The 23423-nt window shown below is 36.5% G+C and overlaps 1 protein-coding gene across 44 annotated transcripts in view; it reads left to right on the top strand.

Moving 5' to 3' along the window:
* Positions 1-23423, top strand: part of MAP2 (microtubule associated protein 2) — a 297992-nt gene that overhangs the window by 256775 nt on the left and 17794 nt on the right. For 9 of the 44 annotated variants that reach the window (XM_061383252.1, XM_061383262.1, XM_061383242.1 and 6 more), the window contains 8 exons: positions 19-270; positions 2016-5771; positions 5981-6187; positions 6361-6495; positions 9329-9390; positions 13264-13434; positions 14346-14490; positions 19707-20047. In XM_061383252.1, coding sequence (XP_061239236.1) covers positions 19-270; positions 2016-5771; positions 5981-6187; positions 6361-6495; positions 9329-9390; positions 13264-13434; positions 14346-14490; positions 19707-20047 — 5069 coding nt within the window. The remainder of the gene's footprint in view (positions 1-18; positions 271-2015; positions 5772-5980; positions 6188-6360; positions 6496-9328; positions 9391-13263; positions 13435-14345; positions 14491-19706; positions 20048-23423) is intronic. The other 35 variants (XM_061383508.1, XM_061383524.1, XM_061383546.1 and 32 more) reach the window with 18 other exon arrangements.

Consider the following 23423-nt stretch of genomic DNA (forward strand, 5'->3'; position numbering starts at 1 on the left):
ATCTTTTTCATCCCTAAGAAGAAGAAACGCTAGAGAGTCCAGTGGCTGAGGAAGAGAAACCTGCCACTCTTCCTGAGAAAGAGTGTGGGGCTGCCAAGGTCTCAGACCAGCCCAAGGGCCTCAGTGAGGGCCAAGTGGAGTCTAGTGCGGAGGCCCAAGTAGTTCCTGCAGACAGCGCCTCAGCAGGGGCCCCACAGGAGAAAAGTGTAAAAGAGGTCACGGTCACGGAGGTGTCTCCAGAAGTAAAAACCCCTTCCTCTGCCGGGGAAGGTGTGTCTTTCTTAGGATTTGCATGTGTTTTGTTGCAAGTGATCTCTCCAGCAGCTTATCAATCTGATGCCTTTCCAATGCTATTCCATCGCTGGGTCGTCTCATGATACCAAGACCCCTGTCTGAGACTTAAAGAGCAAAGAGTGTGGCTTGTGCAGGTGCTGTGTGGCAGCTTGGTTTTCCACTGCTGCAGCTGATTCCTGGTTTTACTTTGCCATGATACAATACGCTTTGCAGCCAGGCTGATGACGCTATGTGAGCTTTTTTTCCGCCCCCGCCCCTCCTCATCTCAAATGTTTGCCAGTCACATTGCTAATACATGTATATTTTTATTTTTATTTTGGGGGACAGCAATTCATATGCTTTTCTTTCAAATCGTAGAGGTGGATTTTGGCACATTATTACGGGCTTCAATGGTAGAATGGTTTTTGTTTGCAACTGCAATGTGCTATATTTTTTTTATGCTTCAGTGAATACTGGTTTAGTTTCCTTAAAAGCACCTGCTGATGCTTCTCATATCATTTCCTTTCCATGGCAACCAAACCCTTTGATCATCACCATCTCTCTTGAGTTTTCATTCATCTAAACTTTACTAGAAAATTCATATTTATTTTCTATTGTGACAAGACAACACACAAGTGTTTAGGTTAATGATGATCCATACACTTGCCCTTCAACAGATGACTGAATTTTATTAATTTTCCCCAAATCTTCTCCAGACAATTAACATTTAGGCTTAGTGACCACAATGAAATAACTTTGGCTGTAAAATACAAGTGACACTCTGGAGCCTTTTGAATTGGTGAACAAATAAAAATTACAAAGACTCATTTAGTCTCTGTGAAGCATCCCTAAAGCCAATATTGGTCAGTGCTTCACCTGTTGGTCACATTCCAGGAAATGAGGTCATGACCAAGGAGAAAAAGACATTTTAATAGTTTACTCTTATTAAAATTTTGTTATTCATGTAACTTCCCAGTATTAACAGTATAATTCAGATTTTCTTACATCTATCATACAGACTAAGTAATGATTAGGATTTAGGAATTTTGATACATGGTAGAAATTGTCTTGTTAATATTTAGGTCATATCAAACAAAGTCTATAGCAATTATTTATTTGTATTACTGAAATTTAATCTTAGATGACTTCTAAAAGTTTATTCTAGGAACATTTCAATGCCCCCAAAACTGGTCTTGGCATTTGTTAGTCAAGTTAGCTGAAATTATTTAACACATATTATTATAAATTAATTGGCCTTCTGCCCATGGGCTACCAATTCACTTTGCAATGAGAAAAGAAAAAGTTTGGCTGAAACCAATTCTTTTCCATATTTAGATTATAGATTATATAGATTATTTTGTACCCTAATGTTAACTACTTATTAAATTTTCTTTAATATGTAGTTTTTATCTGTAGAAGGCATATGACATTTTTTTCTGCTATAGGACACATCAAGTACTGTTTAGAGACACCAAACAAACAAAGGAAAAAAGAGTATTCAAAATATACTCTTATTTCATTTCTGTACACATTAATTCACAGTGGGAGTTTATTGTAGCAATCATACAAATGTGTCTCAGTCCTGACATTTTCGTTTTAATTTTTAAATGAATAGCATGCTTGCACGTTTCATAGTTTTTCTTTCAAGCCTACCATTCATTTGCCATTTCAAAAAATAATTTTAAGCTTACTGCCTGAAAGCCCTTGCCTATTATGTTTAAAAATCAACCCAATTACTTCAGGTTTACTTACAGCCTCGAAGATGGAGTTTCATGATCAACAAGAATTGACTCCCTCTCCAGCCGAGCCACTAGACAAGAAGGAAAAGGAACCAGAGACAGAAAGTAAGCCTGGTGAAGACCTTAAGCATGCTGCCTTAGTTTCTGAGCTGGAAACAACTAAAACTTCCCCTGATAAAAAGGACATACAAGGCACAGAAGAAGAAAAAGCACCTCCCACTCTGTTTGGGCACACTCTTGGTGCCAGCCTAGAAGATACGAAACCCAAGACAGAACCAAGCCTAGTGGTACCTGATATTGGCCTTCCTGCAGAGCCCACAGCTGCAAAAGAGCAGAAGGACTGGTTCATCCAAATGCCAACGGAAGCCAAAAAGGACGAGTGGGGTTTAGTTGCTCCTGTATCTCCTGGCCCTCTAACACCCATGAAGGAAAAAGATGTACTTGAGGATATCCCAAAATGGGAAGGGAAACAATTTGATTCTCCCATGCCGAGTCCCTTTCAGGGTGGAAGCTTCACTCTTCCTTTTGACATCTCAAAGCATGAAATAGTTGCAGCAGCATCATCCTTTGCTCCCACCCTGTTACAGCCAGATGACCAAAAATCTCTGGAAGAAACTGGTAGCCCAGCAACTGCCAAAGATAGTTCTAAAGTTGAAGAGCCCCAGAAGGATCAACCTGACAAAATAGCAGAAGCACCAGCCTCAGAGGCAGTTGCTGCACCCAAAGATGCTCACGTTTCAATTGTGGAAGAGTGTGTCCCAGAGAAAGTTTCAGGAGAAGAGAAAGGGATGATAAAGGAAGAGAGTGTGCAGATAAAAGAGACTCCCACCCTCAGCGAACAGGAATCTACACTTGCTGAAAAGGAACCTCACCTAAAGCTTGAAGAAAAACCAACCATTTCTGACAAAGAAGCCATGCCAAAAGAGAGTGAACCCCCAAAATTGATAGATGAAGAAACAAATATAATTCAACCTTCCACCGAACACACTTACTCCAAAAAAGAAGAGAAGGGCCAGGAGCCTCCCACAGATATATTAAAACAGGACTCATTCCCTATAAGTTTGGAGCAAGCAGTTACTGATTCAGCCATGACCACTCAGACCCTGGAAAAAGTCATGACTGAACCAACTGCACTAAGTGAAAAGATTGCCACCCAGGAGCTCTTTGAAGAAAAAGTTGCTGACAAAGATCATAAGGTAGAAGGAGTTGGAGTTGTAACATCAGCTGAACTTGACCTGCCATTTTATGAAGACAAGTCAGGAATGTCCAAGTACTTTGAAACATCCGCCTTGAAAGAAGAAGTGACCAAAAGCATCCAGCCAGGCAGTGATTACTATGAACTAAGTGACACAAGAGAAAGTGTCCAAGAGGCTTTTGATACTGTGTCTCCCATGCATAAAGATGGCGACAAGGCACTTCCAGAAGAAGAACCCCAGCCCAGTGCTCCAGCACAAGAAGTAGGGTATAGCACTCTCGCACAGAGTCATCCATCTGACTTACCAGAAGAACCCAGTTCTCCCCAAGAAAGAATGTTCACTATTGATCCAAAAGTGTATGGAGAGAAAAGGGATCTCCACAGTAAGAATAAGGATGATCTGACGCTAAGCAGGAGTTTAGGACTTGGTGGTAGGTCTGCAATAGAACAAAGAAGCATGTCCATCAATTTGCCCATGTCTTGCCTGGATTCCATAGCCCTTGGGTTTAACTTCGGTCGAGGGCATGATCTTTCCCCCCTGGCTTCTGACATTCTAACCAATACTAGTGGAAGTATGGATGAAGGAGATGATTACCTTCCAGCCACAACACCTGCCGTGGACAAAGCCCCTTGCTTCCCAACCGAAAGCAAAGAAGAAAAAGAACAGGTAAAGGAAGAAAAAGATACTGGAGAGGAAAATGCCCAAGTCGAGACATCATGTGAGTCGCCTTTCCTAGCCAAAGATTATTACAAAAATGGTACTGTCATGGCTCCTGACTTGCCTGAAATGCTAGACCTGGCAGGCACACGGTCAAGGTTAGCTTCTGTGAGTGCAGACACTGATGTTGCCAGGAGAAAATCAGTCCCATCAGAGACTGTTGTGGAGGAGAGTAGCACTGGCTTGCCCCCTGTCACTGATGAAAACCACATCATCGTTAAAACTGACAGTCAACTCGAAGACCTGGGCTACTGTGTGTTCAATAAATACACAGTCCCCCTCCCATCACCTGTTCAAGACAGTGAGAATTTATCTGGGGAGAGTGGTTCCTTTTATGAAGGCACTGATGATAAAGCACGAAGAGATTTGGCCACCGATCTTTCATTAATTGAAGTCAAGCTGGCAGCTGCCGGAAGAGTAAAAGATGAAGTCAGTGCTGAGAAGGAAGCATCCCCACCTATCTCTGGTGACAAATCAGGACTGAGTAGGGAGTTTGATCAGGAGAAGAAAGCCAGTGATAAGCTGGATACTGTCATAGAGAAAAGTGAAGAACATGCTGATTCAAAAGAGCACGCCAAGGAAACAGAAGAGGCTGGTGATGAAGTTGAAACTCTTGGATTAGGAGTGACCCAGGAGCAAGCTTCAGCCAGAGAACTGACAGTCGCTAAAGATGCATCACCTGTCATGGCTGAGAAAGCAGAGAAAGGTCTTAGTTCAGTGCCAGAGGTAGCTGAGGTAGAACCGTCCAAAAAAGCTGAACCAGAACTGGATTTGGCTGTGAAGAAAGCTGAACAAGGTCAGTTAGATATTAAAATCAGTGACTTTGGACAGATGGCCTCAGGGCTACACGTAGATGCTGGAGAGGCAGCAGAGCTTAAACTTGAGGCTACCCAGGACCTCGCCCCCTCATCCACAGCCCCTCCGGAGGTAGATGCATTTATGGGTGTTGAGTCCAGCCACTTGAAAGAAGGCACCAAAGTTAGTGAAACAGAAGTCAAGGAGAAGGTGGCTAAGCCTGACTTGGTGCACCAGGAGGCTGTGGACAAGGAAGAATCCTATGAGTCCAGCGGTGAGCATGAAAGCCTCACCATGGAGTCCTTGAAAGCCGATGAGGGCAAGAAGGAAACTTCCCCAGAATCTTCTCTAATTCAAGACGAGATTGCCATCAAATTGTCTGTGGAAATACCCTGTGCACCCGTTGTTTCAGAGGCTGATGTAGCCGCAGATGAGAGAGCTGATGTCCAGATGGAATTTATTCAGCCACCAAAAGAAGAAAGCCAAGAGACCCCGGATATTTCCATCACACCCTCTGATGTTACCGAGCCGTTGCCTGAAGCTGCCAGAGCTGAACCAGCGGAGGCTCAGAGTGAGGAAGAAGAGATCGAAGCCCAGGGAGAATATGACAAGTTGCTCTTCCGCTCAGACACCCTTCAGATTACCGACCTGGGTGCCCCGGGCGTCAGGGAGGAGTTTGTGGAGACCTGTCCTGGTGAGCACAAAGGAGTGATTGAGTCTGTCGTAACCATCGAGGACGACTTCATCACCGTCGTGCAAACCACAACTGATGAAGGGGAATCAGGGTCCCACAGTGTGCGTTTTGCAGCCCTCGAGCAGCCCGAGGTGGAAAGGAGACCGTCACCCCATGCTGAAGAAGAACTTGAAGTAGAAGAGGCAGCTGAAGCCCAGGCTGAACCCAAGGACGGTTCCCCAGAGGCTCCGGCTTCCCCTGAGAGAGAAGAGGTTGGACTCTCAGAATATAAGACAGAAACCTACGAGGATTACAAAGATGAAACCACCATTGATGACTCCATCATGGATGCTGACAGCCTCTGGGTGGACACTCAAGGTGTGCATTATATTTTTCAATTTTCTACTCCCAAGTAAAATCCAGTATCCTAGTGGAAAAACGTTTTTGGTTTTTTTTTTCCATTTTAGACATTTTAAAATGTCCCTTTATCTCTTTATTTTGCATTTTGTTAGACAGATGGAGGATTTTGTACATTTGTTACTAATGTTGTCATTGTTGTTGTTGTCATGGTTTGCTCTGATCCACAGATGATGATAGAAGCATCATGACAGAACAGTTAGAAACTATCCCTAAAGAGGAGAAAGCTGAAAAGGAAGCTCGGAGATCATCTCTTGAGAAACATAGAAAAGAAAAGCCTTTTAAAACCGGGAGAGGCAGAATTTCCACTCCTGAAAGAAAAATAGCTAAAAAGGAACCTAGCACAGTCTCCAGAGATGAAGTGAGAAGGAAAAAAGGTTCATTTCACAATCACTTCTTTATGAATGTTTTTGAAGTAATTCATTATTACTCTTTTGTAGAAGAAACTGCCTAACCGTGATAACTAATGATTGATGAAATTTCGTTCGGTTTTGCTCCAAGTGTGTATTCTTCTCCTGATGGTATGCTTTCTGTGTTTTCTTATTCATAGCAGTTTATAAGAAGGCTGAACTTGCTAAAAAAACAGAAGTTCAGGCCCACTCTCCCTCCAGGAAATTCATTTTAAAACCTGCTATCAAATATACTAGACCAACTCATCTCTCCTGTGTTAAGCGGAAAACGACAGGTGACTGTTCAATTCTGCAATGTGGCTGGCAAACATAGACATGTATTTTTTTTTTTATCTCATTACCTTAGCAGCTTCATTTTGTTTTTCTTCCGAGAATCTCAGCAGTCATGAACAATTTCGCTATTAAGTGTCTTGTATCATTATTCTTTTTTTATCCCCTTCCCTACAGAAGAGATCATGACCATCTGTTTCTTTGTCATGCTCAGACTTAACAGTGATTGTATCTTGGCATTGTGCCCTAGTGTCACGTTCTGGGGATTCCTGTTTTCATTCTGTGTGTTTGGTTAGACGATGGCGATGAATATAACCGTGGTATGCATTCTCATTATTTTGCTTATTTACCTCCCTCATGCTTAAACCCATACATATTTGTCCTAGTTTCTATATTGTTACTGCCAAATCTGTTACTGATGTTGATGAATTTACTGAGGACCACCAAGAATGCATAGGGATTTTGAGATGGAGAATGAGAAGCAAATCTGGGATAAAATTGTGGTTGGAAAATTACTTTGCTTAGTGATGAAAGGAAAAAAAAAAAAGGAAAAAGAAACTGTTTGGTAATCCCATCAGAGTTTATTTTTCATATCCAAAATTAGCTAGGCTTTCTGACAATATTGCATCTCTTGGTTGACATTTTGTCCTTGGAATTTTCTTAAAATGTGTTGGATTTAAAATATTAAATTTCCCCCTATAATGTAGTAGTCAAAAATTTAATAAATTTAATAAACCCCTTCCTCCAAATAGCTCAGAATTTAGGTTTATTTTCTATCTTGCTATCTTCTTATTGTTCTGTCGTCTTCAAATGTACTTTGTTTTTACTGTTTAAATAAGCAGTGGAATAAGGAGCGAAATGTTACAAATCATAATAAAAGCCCTTGTGTAATATCCACAATGCAAACTCTGTTCCTCAAGTTCAGTGCAAAGTATATATTTGAAATGTATAATCATATTAGGGTACTCTTAATTATAATGTTTTATTTTAGTATTGATTAAATGGCACACTTGCAGTTTACAAAGGAAGGTATCAGAGCTTGAGTCAGAAAGCAATATTTTTCATTCCATTGTATACACATTAGAAGCGCCTTTACATAAATCTTTGAATGGCTTTAAAGGGTTAGCAGCAGCATTAACCCTTGTAAGAAGAAGAATATCATGGGCATTGATGTTTTATGATAGCTGCTAAAAATTTCAAGCATTTTTAATTTGTGTTCTTCATATAGGAAGTATCTCATATGCTTCCTTCAAGAACTAGTATATGAGGCAGGATTTGAAAGTAGAAGGTTTATAATTATACACAAACCTTGATGATGAAGGTTTAGAATGAGGAAGTAAGAATTATGAATCAACATGACATCTCTAAATTTTATATCTCACTTAGTACATTTTCATTAAACTTGGAATTTTTCTATTTAGAAAAATGCTTCTACGGGCAGAATCTCTTGGTTTGGGCATAAAAATCCCATATGCCATCGAAAAGATGAAAATTATATTAGGATTGTATAATTTCAGAGGAAGTGTCAAATGGTTTGATGAAGTACCCACATGTCATTGGTATTCAATTTGCCACACTGTGAGTAACTTGGCTTTTTACTTCATTTATTAGAGGAAATTTAAGACTTCTGGACTAAGTTAGAATCTTGCTCTTTTTTATTCAGATATTAAGATACTCAAACAAAAAGCATGCACCAAATGAGTACCGCTGACTTAAACCAAAGCATATATGTCACAGAAACATGAGCTAAATTATAGAAATAGTAAAGAGCCATAATTTGCACTGCTTCTTTGAAAAAACAGTTTCAGAATCTGTGAATAATCTTACTAGCCAGTCCTAAATAGCATAGAACATATTGTAGGCCACTATTATTTTTGTGTTAGAACTGCATATGGCATGAGAAACCTTTTTAAAACTCATTTGGAGTGCTTTTAAGGATAAGTATTTTTTCCTGAGAATTTCTCTCTTGCAAAAGAAAATTAAAGCAAACACACCAGCTTTTTATTTTCTAAGTTCAATTGTTAAATAGGGATAATTTCCCCAAACACAAGGGTTGTGTTCAATTGTGAAAATAGTTAAGTCAAGTCAGGTAAGTTGTCAACAGAAATTATGCCGGAGATAATGGAGTTTAAAATTGAAACCAGAGGTATAAAACAGCAGCAAGAAAAACAACAGTAACAGATGTGGTAATAATTTCATACAGGAAGTGCATGTGTAGAACATGGTCTATTTTATTGAACTTGAAATTCTTCTCCTGTTTTCTCTTCTTGACAAGCTATTTTTCTTCCCTTCCCTTCTCATGTGGCACATTTCATGTCAAACAAATGTGTCTTACTATTATGAAATTCCAGGGGTGTAGAGGAAAAGGGGTTGGCAGACTGTAACAGTTTAAAATATAAAATGCAGAAATATGCCAGTGGCTACATAAAGAAGGTTTGGGAATCTCTGTGAGTATTCTTATGTGATGCCCACCCTAGAACCAAACACTCCCCTTTTCCTTAAATTCTGTAGCATTCGGATAACTGTCCTGCAATTTCCATTCTAAAGGATCTATAGTAATTTAAGGGTACACTGGTAACCGAAAATTACTTGGTGTGCTTATCTGTGCTTTGGTAAACACTGGGTTATAGTAATTAGCACACTGTGTAATGGGAGCCACATGCTGTAATATTGTTATTATTCAGATTTCTTTAATTATTGAATTTGAGTCTCAGTGTAAACAAAATCCACTTTACGTTAGTCTGTTGACAGAACTGAATATCCAAAAGGTATGAAAAGTGCATTTATGTGATCTTTAGCCACTAAGTTTGGGGTTGTTTGTGTCTCCTCTTTCAACAGCAGCAGGTGCTGAATCAGCTCAGGCTCCCAGTGTATTTAAACAGGCAAAGGACAAAGTCTCTGTGAGTAAAATACCTCTTTCCTTATTTTTTATTTGAAGTTCCCTTTGGTATTAGTGGCAGCGTTTTAATAATTTTAGATAAAATTTAGATTTTCGACATCTACTCTCTTAAATCATTCACTCACCCAGCATGATTCTCGATGGCATTCGAGCATGTCCTGGTATCTTCTGGAATGTGATGGTAGCTAGTGAGGGTAGAGCTGGGATGAAGGCTGCCTCTGTTGTTATAGTAAGAAGAAACATATGAAACACCACAATGATATGGAGAAAAATGGAAGAACTCAATTTATTTGCTTTTCATAGAATCAAGATAAACCATTGTAATCAACACCACACTATATTTTACAGCACTTTTTCATTGTTGTTATTATATGTGAGAATTTTAAACAATATAGATAAGTAAAAATATATTATTATCTCCTTATCTAAAGATAACTGCAGTTACCATTTTGATGCAAGATATTAATTTTTCTACACATTTATAGGTTTAATAACAAAGATGGAAGATGTGTATCAGTTTTTAAATTATTCACTAAAAATTTTCTATGTCATTAAATATTCTTATACATCATTTTAATGACTATATAATGCATTTTATACTTTTACAGTGATATGCTTTATCAGTTTCCTATTATTTGGTATTCAAACAGTTTTCTGTATTTTAGTGGTGTTACTGTGGAAATCTTTTTTGGCTGAATGTGTCCATATACATTTCCTTGGTAGTTTTCTAATAGTGAAGTCTGCACAATTGTCTTGTAGAAAGGTTCTAGACTTATATGTGCTCCAGCTGTATATGAACATGCTTGTATTCAGTATTACTAGATATTGCTTTTTCTTTATTTAACAAGTGATAGAGATGAAATATTTTGTTGTTTTAATTTGGTGTATTAATGATATTTAGCTTCTTTCATATTTATAAATCTTTTGTATTTCTTATTTTGCAAGTTTATTTTTTATATTATTAATCATGTTTTTTAAACTTTCAAAAGACCAAAGACAATACAAAGTGTTTCTTTCTTTCTTACTGAAAGGAAGAAAGGAATCTAGTGAATTTTAAAATTATGACAAACAATTTGAGTGATATCACAGTGTTCTGGGTCTTAGCCATAATACATAACATGTAAATCACAATTCTTTGTTTGGCTTTCTAAAATCTAATAAAATTTTAAACTTCTACTTTTTGTTTATTATGAAAAACAGGAATTAATTTCATTTATAGCAGAACCTTTTATATCATCTTGAAGCCAAGGAGCTTTATGTTGGTTAAAAAATTATTTGTATATCTGATTATTGTATAAATGTTTTCAGACATATTACTGAAAATAAGGCAATCCATTTATTGCAGTGGTAATTTTCTTTGACCACGCTGTTATTTCAGGATTTACATCTCTTTACCTTCTATTTCTAATGGAGACTAGTGTATTGTGGTGGTTAAGAGCAGGGCTATGAAACAAACCAGATCTAAGTTTTAAACATTTATTAACTATATATAATCTTTTCCTTCCTGTGTCTTAATTTACCAAAAATAAGGGGAAGAGTAAAAATTCCTATATAATAAGCACTCAATAGTTCTTAGAACATAATATTTATTTCAATAAATAGCAGTGGTGATTATTATTATTATTTAAAAAGTAGAACTCTTTAGGAGCGGATATAGAAAGTAAGTCTGAGTTTTCTCCTGACTATAAAAATCATTTTTAAGTATACCCTGTTTGCAAAACCTTTAAGAAATTTTCAAGTCCCTTGGTTTTATTTTGGTTTGGCTTCCTTTTCATTCAGTTTTTTAAACCCCTTAGTACTTATATTTTACATTTTCAAATAAAACATGTATTAAAAACAGATTGTGTTTAAGAATTAGAAATTCAGACTATCAGTAGGTACAAAACAGTTATTTGAGTCAAAACAACTAATGGAAGAAATGAATACTTCCTACCTTGTTATCCATTAAACAGAATTGAATTAAAGTCATTTTCAGAATATATTTTTTTCTCTTTCAAGTTTAAAGTAAAAATGAAAATTCAAAAGAACTAATTAGAATAGAAAAGCAACAGTGATTTTTTTTTTTTAATATGAAAGCTTAACCTTTGTTAGAATTACTGGTCTTAACATCTAACTAGAAAATCAACCATCAAAATCAAGGATCCTACTCAATTTGGTAAGAATTTGCATTCCAGTGAGGCTGTAAACGTAGCACATTCTGTGCAATAGCTTCAGTTTCTTTTGATTTCATAATGTAATGGTCAACAATTATAACAGTTTATGCAAAGAATATAAAAAAGGCTCCAGTCATTACCCACTTACTGTGCTGTGTTGCTTCCAAGACTGTCTAGTAATTCAAATTATTTTCATAAATGTGTTTCAACAAGAATTAGCATTCAGTGCCCACACTTGTACAGAAACCAAACAAAACCTAACTTTTTTCCTCGTAAATGCCTATCTCAATCTGCTGACGAAGAGCGATTAGACCACCATTCTTTCTAACTTTTTCTAATTTATTCTCCTTTTCCTTATAACTTCATCCTCTTCCTATAGTTTCCTAAAATCCCAAGATTAACTCTTATTTACCTCTGATATTCACTGTATCTATCAGAACAGTTCTCTCCGATTTTTCAACTGATCTTTATTGTGAACCTGATGTATCAATATAATCTTTCATTTCATTTGAGATTTTTTTGTTTGTTTGTTCATTTTATTTTGGTTTTGTATCTAGCATGAGATTAGTAGATGTCTTTCATCATTTAAGGCAATCCAGTTACTTCACTTTTCTTTCCTATACCACACTTTTGAAACTTGCTTATTTGTGGATAATGTCAATCAAAAAAGAATGACTTATGCTGACCCAGTTACACTTCCCACTTAAGGTGCTGGGTCTGTAAAACAAGAAATGATTTGTGCAATCTGTGAATACTTATGCCTATGTCAAAGTGGTTACAAAGGTTAAAACTTGAGATTAGAAACGTTAGTTTTATTGCTTTTATTGTAACAGCTAAATAATATTAATTATTTGAAGATTAAAACCTCCTTGGCTTTGTCATACTGGTCTGTATTTTAACAGTCTCCCCGCAAGACATGTAGCGTGCTATCATAGCTTTCTCCAAAAGCTGTGTATATACATACATCCAAAGCACTTACACTTGTACTTGACAACAGTCTCCCCAGGGATTATCAACACCTGTGAAAGTGTGATTTTCATGGGCAGTCTAGCCAGTGCTGACTTTAATTTTTAGAATTTATAACACATCATAGAAAATGTGTGATTTATTAACATAAAAATGTTTCTAATTCTGTGGTACAACTTGGTCCCTGGTGTGCATTTAACTCATAAAATGAACTCATTGTATTTAAAATCTGCAGTTTTCTGATGGAATCAGTGTAGACATCTAAAAATACATTTTCTCAGCTTAAAAATATATTTTCCATTATTAGGCCTTAAATATACTTGTTTGACAGTTATTGAAATATACTTTGTTCTACAGTTCTTGAAATGCAATCAAAATATTGATTATATATACCGTTTAAGTGCTGTGTTTATTAAAGGAATAATTCTAGTAGAGTCTCAAGATATTTTCCAAATATGGTATCATTATAAGTTCTATGGCTTAACCAGAGACCTTATACATAGAATTTATAAATAATATTTTAATCTATATTCTCATTTTCTGAATATTCTTAGTTCCAGTTAAAAAGAGGTATTCATTGAAAATCTCTTGTTCTCACATAATATACATGTCTGTCATTGATTATAACCATTTATCATGTGTTCTTATTAAAAGTAGACATTTAATTTTTTATATGTTTATATGTTTTTTTAATTTTCCTTCTACTTCATAGTTTGGTTTATTTTGTGCTTTTGTTTGTTTTCTTCCATGGCTAGAATTCTACCTTGTCAAAGATTCCTGCCTTACAGGGTAGCACAAAGTCCCCAAGATGCAGCTCAGCCTGCCCTAGCGCGACTAAAAGGGCTACATTTTCTGACAGTTTATTCATACAGCCCACCTCAGCGGGCTCCACAGACCGCTTACCATACTCAGAATCAGGGAACAAGGTAAGGCAGCAAGCCAACCACAGGTGCAGAAAGAAATATAATTTGGGAGAAGGATGCAATTCAGTAAATGTCTGAAAGCCAAGAGTTTCAATCCTAAAGTGTTTGACATATAAACAATATACCCTATTAAAAAACTGATACCAATTAAATGTTTCAATAGTTATAAACAGCTTAATCATTAAAAAATGGAAGTTGTGTTTTTATAAGATATACAGTACATAATTATTATTTTATATTTAATAAAATTTCAAATACAAACAAAATGTATTTGATATTACATATGACACATATAATCTAAGGATACGAAATTACATAAAATATAATAGTTTGGGCTCAGCATCAGACACATCAGGATTTAATACTAAATCTGCTACATCCCAATTCAGTGATTCTTACAAAAATTAAATTACATAAACTGTTGAAACCTGTTTCCTCAGCTCTAAAATGCATATAATATTTTGGGGTAAAAATTAAATAATCAATGAATGTAAAGTGCTTAATGTTCTTGTCACATAAGTGCACTATATACAGGAGTGATCATAGTTAAATACTGTACATGCAGTGCCCTTCTGCCAGTCCTTTCTTAGTGATACAGTATCATGCTGATGAAGACTTGTCAGTAAAATTATTAATTACCTGGAGACTACTTCAGCACAGTTTTACTCATGTTATCACTTAGAATTTGAATTTCACAGTTAATTTTTAGCATTCACTCCAAAATAATATATTTTTGTATTCTGAACTCTTTCTAAGTTGTAAAGCAGAAATACTTATTAAGTATGTACAAGTCAGTAGTATGGATTAAAAGAAATTCCTCTATTGGCCCAGGAGGATAATTAGCCAGAGCGATATAACCTCTTTGTATATGAAGATTCACGGGAACCCAACGTTGTTCTGTTTTCTCCAATCAGGATGGAGTTACCAAGAGCCCAGAGAAGCGCTCTTCTCTGCCGAGACCTTCCTCCATCCTTCCTCCTCGCCGAGGTGTCTCAGGAGACAGAGATGAGAACTCCTTCTCTCTCAACAGTTCTATCTCTTCTGCGCGGCGGACCACTCGTAGGTTTATTTTGGTTTGGCTTCCTTTTCATTCAGTTTTTAAACCTTAAGTGGAGTAGCTTATAATGTACTTATATTTTACATTTTCAAATACAGCCTGTATTTACATCGGATTATATTTGCCCTAAGAATCAGAAATTCAGACTATCAGTGTGTCCAAAACACTTATTTGAGTCAAAACAATTGATGGAGAAAATGAATATATACTACTTTGTTATTGGTTAAATAGGATTGAAGTTAAGTCATTTTCAGGATTGTTTTTCTCTTCTTTCAAGTTTAAAGTGAAAAAGATAATTCAAAAGGACTAATCAGCATAGAAAAGCAATAGTCAGGGATTTTTTTTAATATGGAAGCTTAACCTTTATTAGAATACCAAGTCATAAAAACTAACTGAAAAATCAACAATCAAAATCAAGAATCCTGCTCAATTTTGTAAGAATAGGGGCTTTCCTGGTGGCTCAGAGGTTAAAGTGTCTGCTTGTATTGCAGGAGACCTGGGTTCAATCCCTGGGTTGGGAAGATCCCCTGGAGAAGAAAATGGCAACCCACTCCAGTATTCTTGCCTGGAAAATCCCATGGACGGAGGAGCCTGGTGGGCTACAGTATATGGGGTTGCAAAGAGTCGGACACAACTGAGCGACTTCACTTTGACTTTGTCTTTGCATTCCAATGAAGCTGTAAACATAGCATATTCTGTGTGATAGCTTCAATTTCTTTTGATTTCATGATGTAATGCTCAGCAATTATCACAGTTTATGTAAAGAATATAAAAATGCTCCAATCATTACTCACTTACATACTGTGTTACTACCAAGACTATCTAGTAATTCAAATTATTTTCATAAATGCGTTTCTATTACCACAAAAATAGCTGCTGCTGCTAAGTCACTTCAGTCGTGTCCGACTCTGTGCGACCCCATAGATGGCAGCCCACTAGGCTCCCCCGTCCCTGGGATTCTCCAGGCAAGAACACTGGAGTGGGTTGCCATTTCCTTCAATGCATGAAAGTGAAAAGTGAAAGTGAAGTTGCTCAGTGGTATCCGACCCTCAGCGACCCCATGGACTGCAGCCTTCCAGGCTCCTCCGTCCATGGGATTTTCCAGGCAAGAGTACTGGAGTGGGGTGCCATTGCCTTCTCTATTTATTAATCATTTATAGATGCTGAAATCTTAAGATACATTTCTCAGTCAATTCAATTAAAGTGCTGATGGTCAGGTATTAACAACCTTATTAAATCTACTGATGAGCAAACTGACCTTTTAAAGACTTGTCCAGTACTACACAGCTAGTAAGTGGTTGAATTTGGTTTTCAGCCTACTGATAAATTCACAACCTGTCCTCTTAATGTCTTCTCTATATGTATTTAGTACTAGGGAATTGTTCTGTAGAGTCACTCAGAAAATAGTATCCCTGTCATTTAGAAACTATTACAAAATGGTAGAAACATTTGGAGAATAGCATATCTGTCATTTAAAATCCATATGAAAGTGGTGGAAATTGCTACTACTATCACATTACAGTTGATTTCACCACTTATTTGTTAAGTCTTTAATAGTAATTGCCCCACAATGTGGGCAATCCAAATGTGGCTATTTTGTATGACTTAAACTGTTTTGTGTTTTTTTTTTGTTTGTTTGTTTTTTTGCCTATAATGAAAGTATTTATTATAATGAGAGCAGTTGTGTCCCGAAACATTTAGATTCATGAAGCATTAATATCCTTTGAAATACATGCTAGGAATACTTTGAAATCACTAAAACTCTTTTCACCTTAACGCATATAAAGTATTCAAATGAACTAGCAAAGAAAACCTTTAAGAGTGAGTTATCTTCAGAGAGGAGAATTTAACTCCAAATATTTGGAGTTAGAATTGGGCATCAACAATAACCCCAGGGATGCTGAGCCAACACAAAGGCACCAAGTGTTCCCCAAAGGCGCACCTTGAACTGCACTTGTGTTTGTTGCTATGGAAGCAAAATGGCACTTTCTCACACAAATCCCAACTTTAAGCTACTGTGCTCTGCTTTTAAAATGGCATGCTAAGTTGCTTTAGTCGTGTCCACCTCTATACAAATTGCTTTTTATGTCCTGAGCCAACTCTATTTTGACTTTTTAACTTTACTTACATTCATAAGCATATGGCATTGTATTATTTGGTAATGAACATAACTGATACTCTGATAATATTTTATCCCTACATAGCAATAGCTAAAAGACATAGGGACAATTACCAGAACAAGCAATTTGCTTCTTCCCATCTCATCTCCTTAAGGTAAAGAATCTGCCTGAAGGAGACCAAGGTTCAAGCCCTGGGTTGGGAAGATCCTTTGGAGAAGGGAATGGCAGTCCACTCCAGTATTCTTGCCTAGAGAATCCCATGGACAGAGGAGCCTGGCAGGCTACAGTCTGTGGAATCACAAAGAGTCGGACACAACTGAGCAACTAACACTACTATTCCTTAACTGCACAAGGGAATGTTCTAGCATTTTGTACTGCTATTGAAAAGATTTGAAAGAATGCTATGCAAGAAGTTTATTTAGCCGAAAGGGAGGGAAAGACATTGTCATTGTAGACTTGACAAGATAAGAACAAACTGTAATAGAGTAACTCATAAATATTTTTGAATCATTTTAGTAACTTAGATTTAATATTTTCTATTTCAAAACACATAGGAAACACTCAAATTTTTCATTTTTGATGACTAGAATATAATTTATTACAATAAAAATTGATTGATATCTATTGAACAGCAATATTAAGAGCTTCTTAATACTTGTGACTGATTTTTTCTCATTTTCCAGATATAACACAGAACCTTCCTCCTTTACATATTCAAAACATAAAGCCATTTACTCTTGTTGCTATTGAGTCGCTAGGTCACTAACTCTTTGCAACCTCGTGCACTGTATATAGCACATCAGTCTATTGTGTCCTTCACTAGCTCTGAGTTTGCTCAGATTCATGTCCATTGAGTCACAAAATAATTCTTAAATATTTCTTTTAGTTAATATTGTTATACATATCTGGAATATTGCTTCAACTCGGCCTCCATTACAGTAACAAGTACCTCCATACACAGAGAAATTTTGAATCAAATTTGTAACATTAAAAAAGAAAATACGTTGAGCTTCTGCTGTGTTCAGGCCCAACAAAAGACACCAGTGCTAGGTAGAGGGACAAAGAATAAAGATATGATCCCCCTCCCCAGAAGACCTGAGATATTCAAGAAAGATGAAATGATGGAGAATACATTTGAGGGAGAAATAAGTTTTCTGAAGAGATTTTTCAGAACATACTTACTGGCTCAACCCAAGATCAAAACCTTGGCCCATAAACAAACTTTGTAGCCAGGAATCTACAAAAAGTCAAGTTGAATGTGGTTGTATTACCCTGGTCTTGAAATGTCATATTTGTGGAAAGCAATAAAAATCACTAATTTATCACTTTACTCTTCTCAAATCCCATGTCATATTTTCCATTGAAGCATCTACCTATGTCTTTCCCTTCTACTAAAAGACCAAAAGGACACAGGGCAACTTTCCTTTGATATGTGAAAACTGTTCACTGAGAGACGAAATAGAATTGTTCTGTTTCTCCAGGAGATTGAGCCTGGGTAGATTTATTTTGTCTGCAGACTTGAGCTCACTCCTTGTAAATATTTAAGCAAAGATTATTTATAATTGTCCCCCTTCTCAGGAAGAACTTTCTACATTGATGATGAATTATATCAGGTGACTCTAGGATTCCTTCTACTTGACTGATTTTAAAGTTGATGAGTTATATCTTTATCCTCCTCAAAATTTCTAGAAGATTCATTGATTATACAAAGTTACATTGCTGTCATTTAGTCACTAAGTCCTGTCCGATTCTTTGCAAACCCATGTACTGAGCCTCTTCCCCAGGCAAGAATCCTGAAGTGGGTTGCCGTTTCCTTCTCTAGGGGATCTTCTTGACCTAGGAATCCAACCTGCATCTCCTGCTTTGGCAGTCAGATTCTTTACCACTGAGTCACCAGGAAAGCCCCACAGAGTTACATTCTTAGCAGTAAAAACTAAAAACTATGCCCTTTCTATAAAATATTTTTAAAAGTGAGAGAATTTGTATAATATAAACAATGTAAATCAGTATTCTATTATTGGAATCAATGCATTATTTGAAGAGAAAAGACTTTTCAATTTAAGAGGAAAGTTCAACATATATTAAGAAGCTGAGTATCATATCTGTCTTAGAATTTAATGTCATCTGGGTGAATGAGCCTTAATGTCTTTATTACTGAGTAAGAAATAACAAGAGCTGCATCAATTGTGTATGTGCATGTTTGGTTATCAAATGTTTAGTATTCACAAAAGTTCTTTGAAAAGGTGAGAATCTCCTATTTTAATGAGACTCTCCTAAGGTGTGTCCTCTTTTTTAAATCATTATTCTTTTAAAAAAGCATTTGAAATGGCATTTAAGCACAAATTTTAAAAGATAATATGAAAGAGAAACATAGCATAGGAAAATGGGGGAAAGAGTTAAATGATAAAATGAGGGTAACATCAAGTTGAGGCAAACAAATGCATCTTACAGCATCTTGCATAATAGACAATGAGGGATTATTGATTTGACTCCAAACTGCAAATACTGAAAGTATGGGATAAAACACAATCAGGTACAAGATTGACTGTGAATAAATTGTAACATCCCACTTTTCAAAAGAGAGAGCTAGATTTTTTTAAGCTAAATAGTTTTCTACACAGGCCAAAATCATGGGATCTAAATACACTGTTTTGTGTTGTATATCCACCTGGATCTTGGAATAAACTTTCTCCACAAAGGAATAAATAATCCACACATCATTCAAAGAATCTTCAGTTTATATGAGTCCACAAAGAATATTAAGTGTAGACTCTTTTTCCAGCTAAAAGCAGATCCATATGCTTTAATGATCATGCAAGTAGAAAATATTTTTGACATATCATAATGAAAATTCAGAATAAATCAGGAAAACCCAAGTATTATCTTCACATTGATAGCAATGCGTGTTCAAAAGAATGTCATCAATTTGTGAACCTAAAAATAACGAGATTCTCACCTTTTCAAGCATTGTTGTAATTCGTAAATATCCTAAACCCTTTAGAAATTTGATGAATTAAAAGTTCTAACAATGGATGGGAAAAGGGATGTCTCGGGGGAGTACTTTCTGACACTGTGGTTTGGGTTCGGTTTTAATATAGGGTCAGAGCCAATTCGCAGAGCAGGAAAAAGTGGCACTTCCACACCCACTACCCCTGGATCAACCGCCATCACTCCTGGCACCCCACCAAGCTATTCTTCACGCACCCCGGGCACTCCTGGAACCCCCAGCTACCCCAGGACCCCTCACACACCAGGAACCCCCAAGTCGGCCATCTTGGTTCCCAGTGAGAAGAAAGTCGCCATTATACGCACGCCTCCGAAATCTCCTGCTACTCCCAAACAGCTTCGGCTTATCAACCAACCACTGCCAGACCTGAAGAATGTCAAATCCAAAATTGGATCCACAGACAACATCAAATACCAGCCTAAAGGGGGCCAGGTAAGAATCATATGAACACACGTATTTGCTGCCAAAGTAAAATCCCTGTTACTTACTGTGTTGCCGTCCTCACATGACAGGCTTACAGTTGTTAAAAGAGAGATGGAGGTTTTATAGCATTACTGGTTGTGATTTATTATTAATAGTTTGGATCTTATCTGAGAAAGCTACCTTATAAAATATATTGTAAATAATATGCCGTGTCCATTCCTTCTGGTTATTATTAGATAAAAATTGATTTAACTGTAGAGGAGAATCTTTTAGTTGATTACCTAATAGATCCTGTTTGAATGTTTCTCTGTTGACTTGTGGATTTTAACTTAGGAGATATAAGTTTCATTTCTGGTATAAATTTGAGTATTATCTGGTATGAATTTCTGGCATGATACTGGCTTTGAGCTCATTTGACCATCTTTTAGTGATACTACTTTTATCACCTTCCTTCTCCTCGAGGATTTCCTATGATATTTTCTACCATTTCCCCGTGTTCATTCCAAATCAGAGCATGGTTCCCCAAGTTGTTTCTCAGCCTGCTATTGCCTAAACATTGCAAAGGGCAGATTTTCACATTGATAATTAATAGATGACTCTACATGGGTATAAGAAATTCTGTTTCAGAATAATTGTGTTAAATAGAGTTGTTGGTAAAACTCTACCTATTGACTCTTAACTTCAGCTTCAGAGCAAACATTTATATATATTTTTTCCAACCAGAGAGCTTGAGTTCTACCTTAACCTAAACATTGCTTTCACACTGTATGTTTGGACAAAGCAATTAGCCTGGAAGGAGATAAAACAAATATCACCTGATGTCTCCCTTGTGATATTGATATGCCCATAGTCTGACTTTTATTCTAAATGAAGGGATGAAACACCCATCCTTGAGTAAAAGAAGAGGAAAGCAGTAATTTCCTTTATACGTTAACAAAGTATAATGCCCTTGTTCAATATATCAAAAAAAAACTTAAAAAAAAATTTTTTTTCCCTCTCTTTTACTTGTCTCTTGTATTTTCTGCCACTGATTTCTGGTATCCCCCTCTTACGCCAAAGAAAATACATTTTCATCAGGTTTAGAAGAAATGTCTTGCCAAAACATGAAGCTGTCAAAGACTCCCACTCAGCATTAAAACAAAAATTTAATGTTGCTTTTTCCTTTAGCAACAGACTTCTCTGCTTTCTCATTATGATTCTGTTCAAGAAAGTCCAGAGTTAAGAAAAAATCAACCAAAGAAGGGAGGAAGGACTCAGAATTCCATTTTTAGAACAACTGTAACATTCTATAATAATATAGTCACATAAAAATGCTTTTTTTATAGAAGGATGTAATTAAAATATGAGCTATAAGAAACCTTTTTAAGCAAAAAACAAAACAAAACAAATTATATCACATTTAAGCCTATAATTCCCCAAATCTCATACTCTTGCCTTTATCATAGTTTTGCACATCCAAATATGATATTATTTTATATTTATACATAAATAATTGAAAAGAGTAAGTTGAATAAAATAAATTTATACCAATTTGCAAGTTTATCATTTTTGTTCTTTTGAGCTACCTCCTAAAATAGAGTAGTTATAATGTGTATTTAAAATCAGTTCTCTTTTTGTGAATATCCTAGTGTTCTAATATTTTCCTTAATTAAATGTGAGGTTTATTTGCCTATCTTCTGGAAAATATTGATACTTAAAAGAATCTATTTCTTCTTAGAATCACAAGGGAGTTAATTATCTCAAAGATATTTTTTTGAAACTAAAAGGAAAATTGAATAAAAAGTAAATGCTTATTGATATAATTCGACAATAAAGATTTTGTTCAAAGGACTTTCAAAGGTAGAAAGACAAAAAGTGGTTTTGGCCTCAGCTTTGCTAGAATCATTAAGTTAACCAACCCCCAAATTTGAAGACTTAAATTTATTTTCTCTTTCTACTTCTTTATATCTTGCTGTGAATATTTCTGTGTCTAATTTTAATTTTCTCCTATATTTGTTAATTCATAAAGTTGATGTAAAGACATTCTTCTGAGGTGAACTAGTGCTGCCCTAGATATTATGGTAATTAAGGACTAGTAAATACATACGCTGGGAGGGAGTGGGGGCAGGAGGAGAAGGGGACGACAGAGGATGAGATGGCTGGATGGCATCACTGACTGATGGACATGAGTTTGGGTGAACTCCGGGAGTTGGTGATGGACAGGGAGGCCTGGCGTGTTGCGATTCATGGGGTCGCAAAGAGTCAGACACGACTGAGCAACTGAACTGAACTGAAATACATATAACACAGAAAATTAAAGAAAGAATAAAATTAGCCACAAAATCACCATGTCAATTGAAGAAAATCTTTGGTTCCATGCTGCTAAATTGCTTCAGTCATGTCTGACTCTGTGCAACCCCATAGACGGCAGCCCACCAGGCTCCCCCGTCCCTGGGATTCTCCGGGCAAGAAACTAGATTGGGTTGCCATTTCCTTCTCCAATGCATGAAAGTGAAAAGTGAGAGTGAAGTCGCTTAGTCGTGTCCCACCCTCAGCGACCTCATGGACTGCAGCCTTCCAGGCTCCTCCGTCCATGGGATTTTCCAGGCAAGAGTAGTGGAGTGGGGTGCCATGGCCTTCTCCATGAGGCCAGTATTAAACAAATGCAAAATTATCCTATTGCAACTTCAGATGACTTGGAAAAATTCTACAATAGTGGAATTATAAAGTGACTTTTGTTGGAGAAATGGGAAATGGTTCCTCACCAAGATAAGACATAGTTGATAGGAGTATATTTGCCTACTATTTTGTGACAGATGGCATCAATGTATTTAAACTGGAGAGGAAAATGAATTAGAAAATTTGGATACAGTACAGTTGAACTGTCTTTGTAGGAAACATATTTTATTCAACATTTAACACTATGCTCCTAAAAGCCTCCTTGTGTATGGTCTCTTGGTGTATGGTCTTCTCACATGCAGAGGATGAGGAGAGTTTCTTTTTCTTTACATGTTAAACTGGGGATTTTCGCTGGATTTTAAAGGTTCAACTTTATAAGACAACTAAGAAAAATTTTTATGTAAAAGTTTCTTAGAAATTATCAAGATAGTAATAATATGCCAAAGACCCTTGTTATTAATATCTGGTTAAGAATCCATAAACTGGGGAAATCAAAGCCAGTTGTATGTTGTCTCCAATAGTAAATTATATATACTAGGATATTTGAGTGGACAGTGACCAACCCAGAATCATTGAAGAGAATAGGACAATAGCGATATCTTCTGTAGGAGCCCAGTTTTGTAACAGACATATGGCATCTATAATTATTGAGAAAAATAGTCGCACAGCTCTTATTAGTGAGATGGGAGTAAATAGGTAGATACAACCTTCATTCATATAATTCAGA

The sequence above is a fragment of the Bos javanicus genome, chromosome 2, assembly GCF_032452875.1.
Source record: "Bos javanicus breed banteng chromosome 2, ARS-OSU_banteng_1.0, whole genome shotgun sequence".
NCBI lineage: Eukaryota > Metazoa > Chordata > Mammalia > Artiodactyla > Bovidae > Bos > Bos javanicus.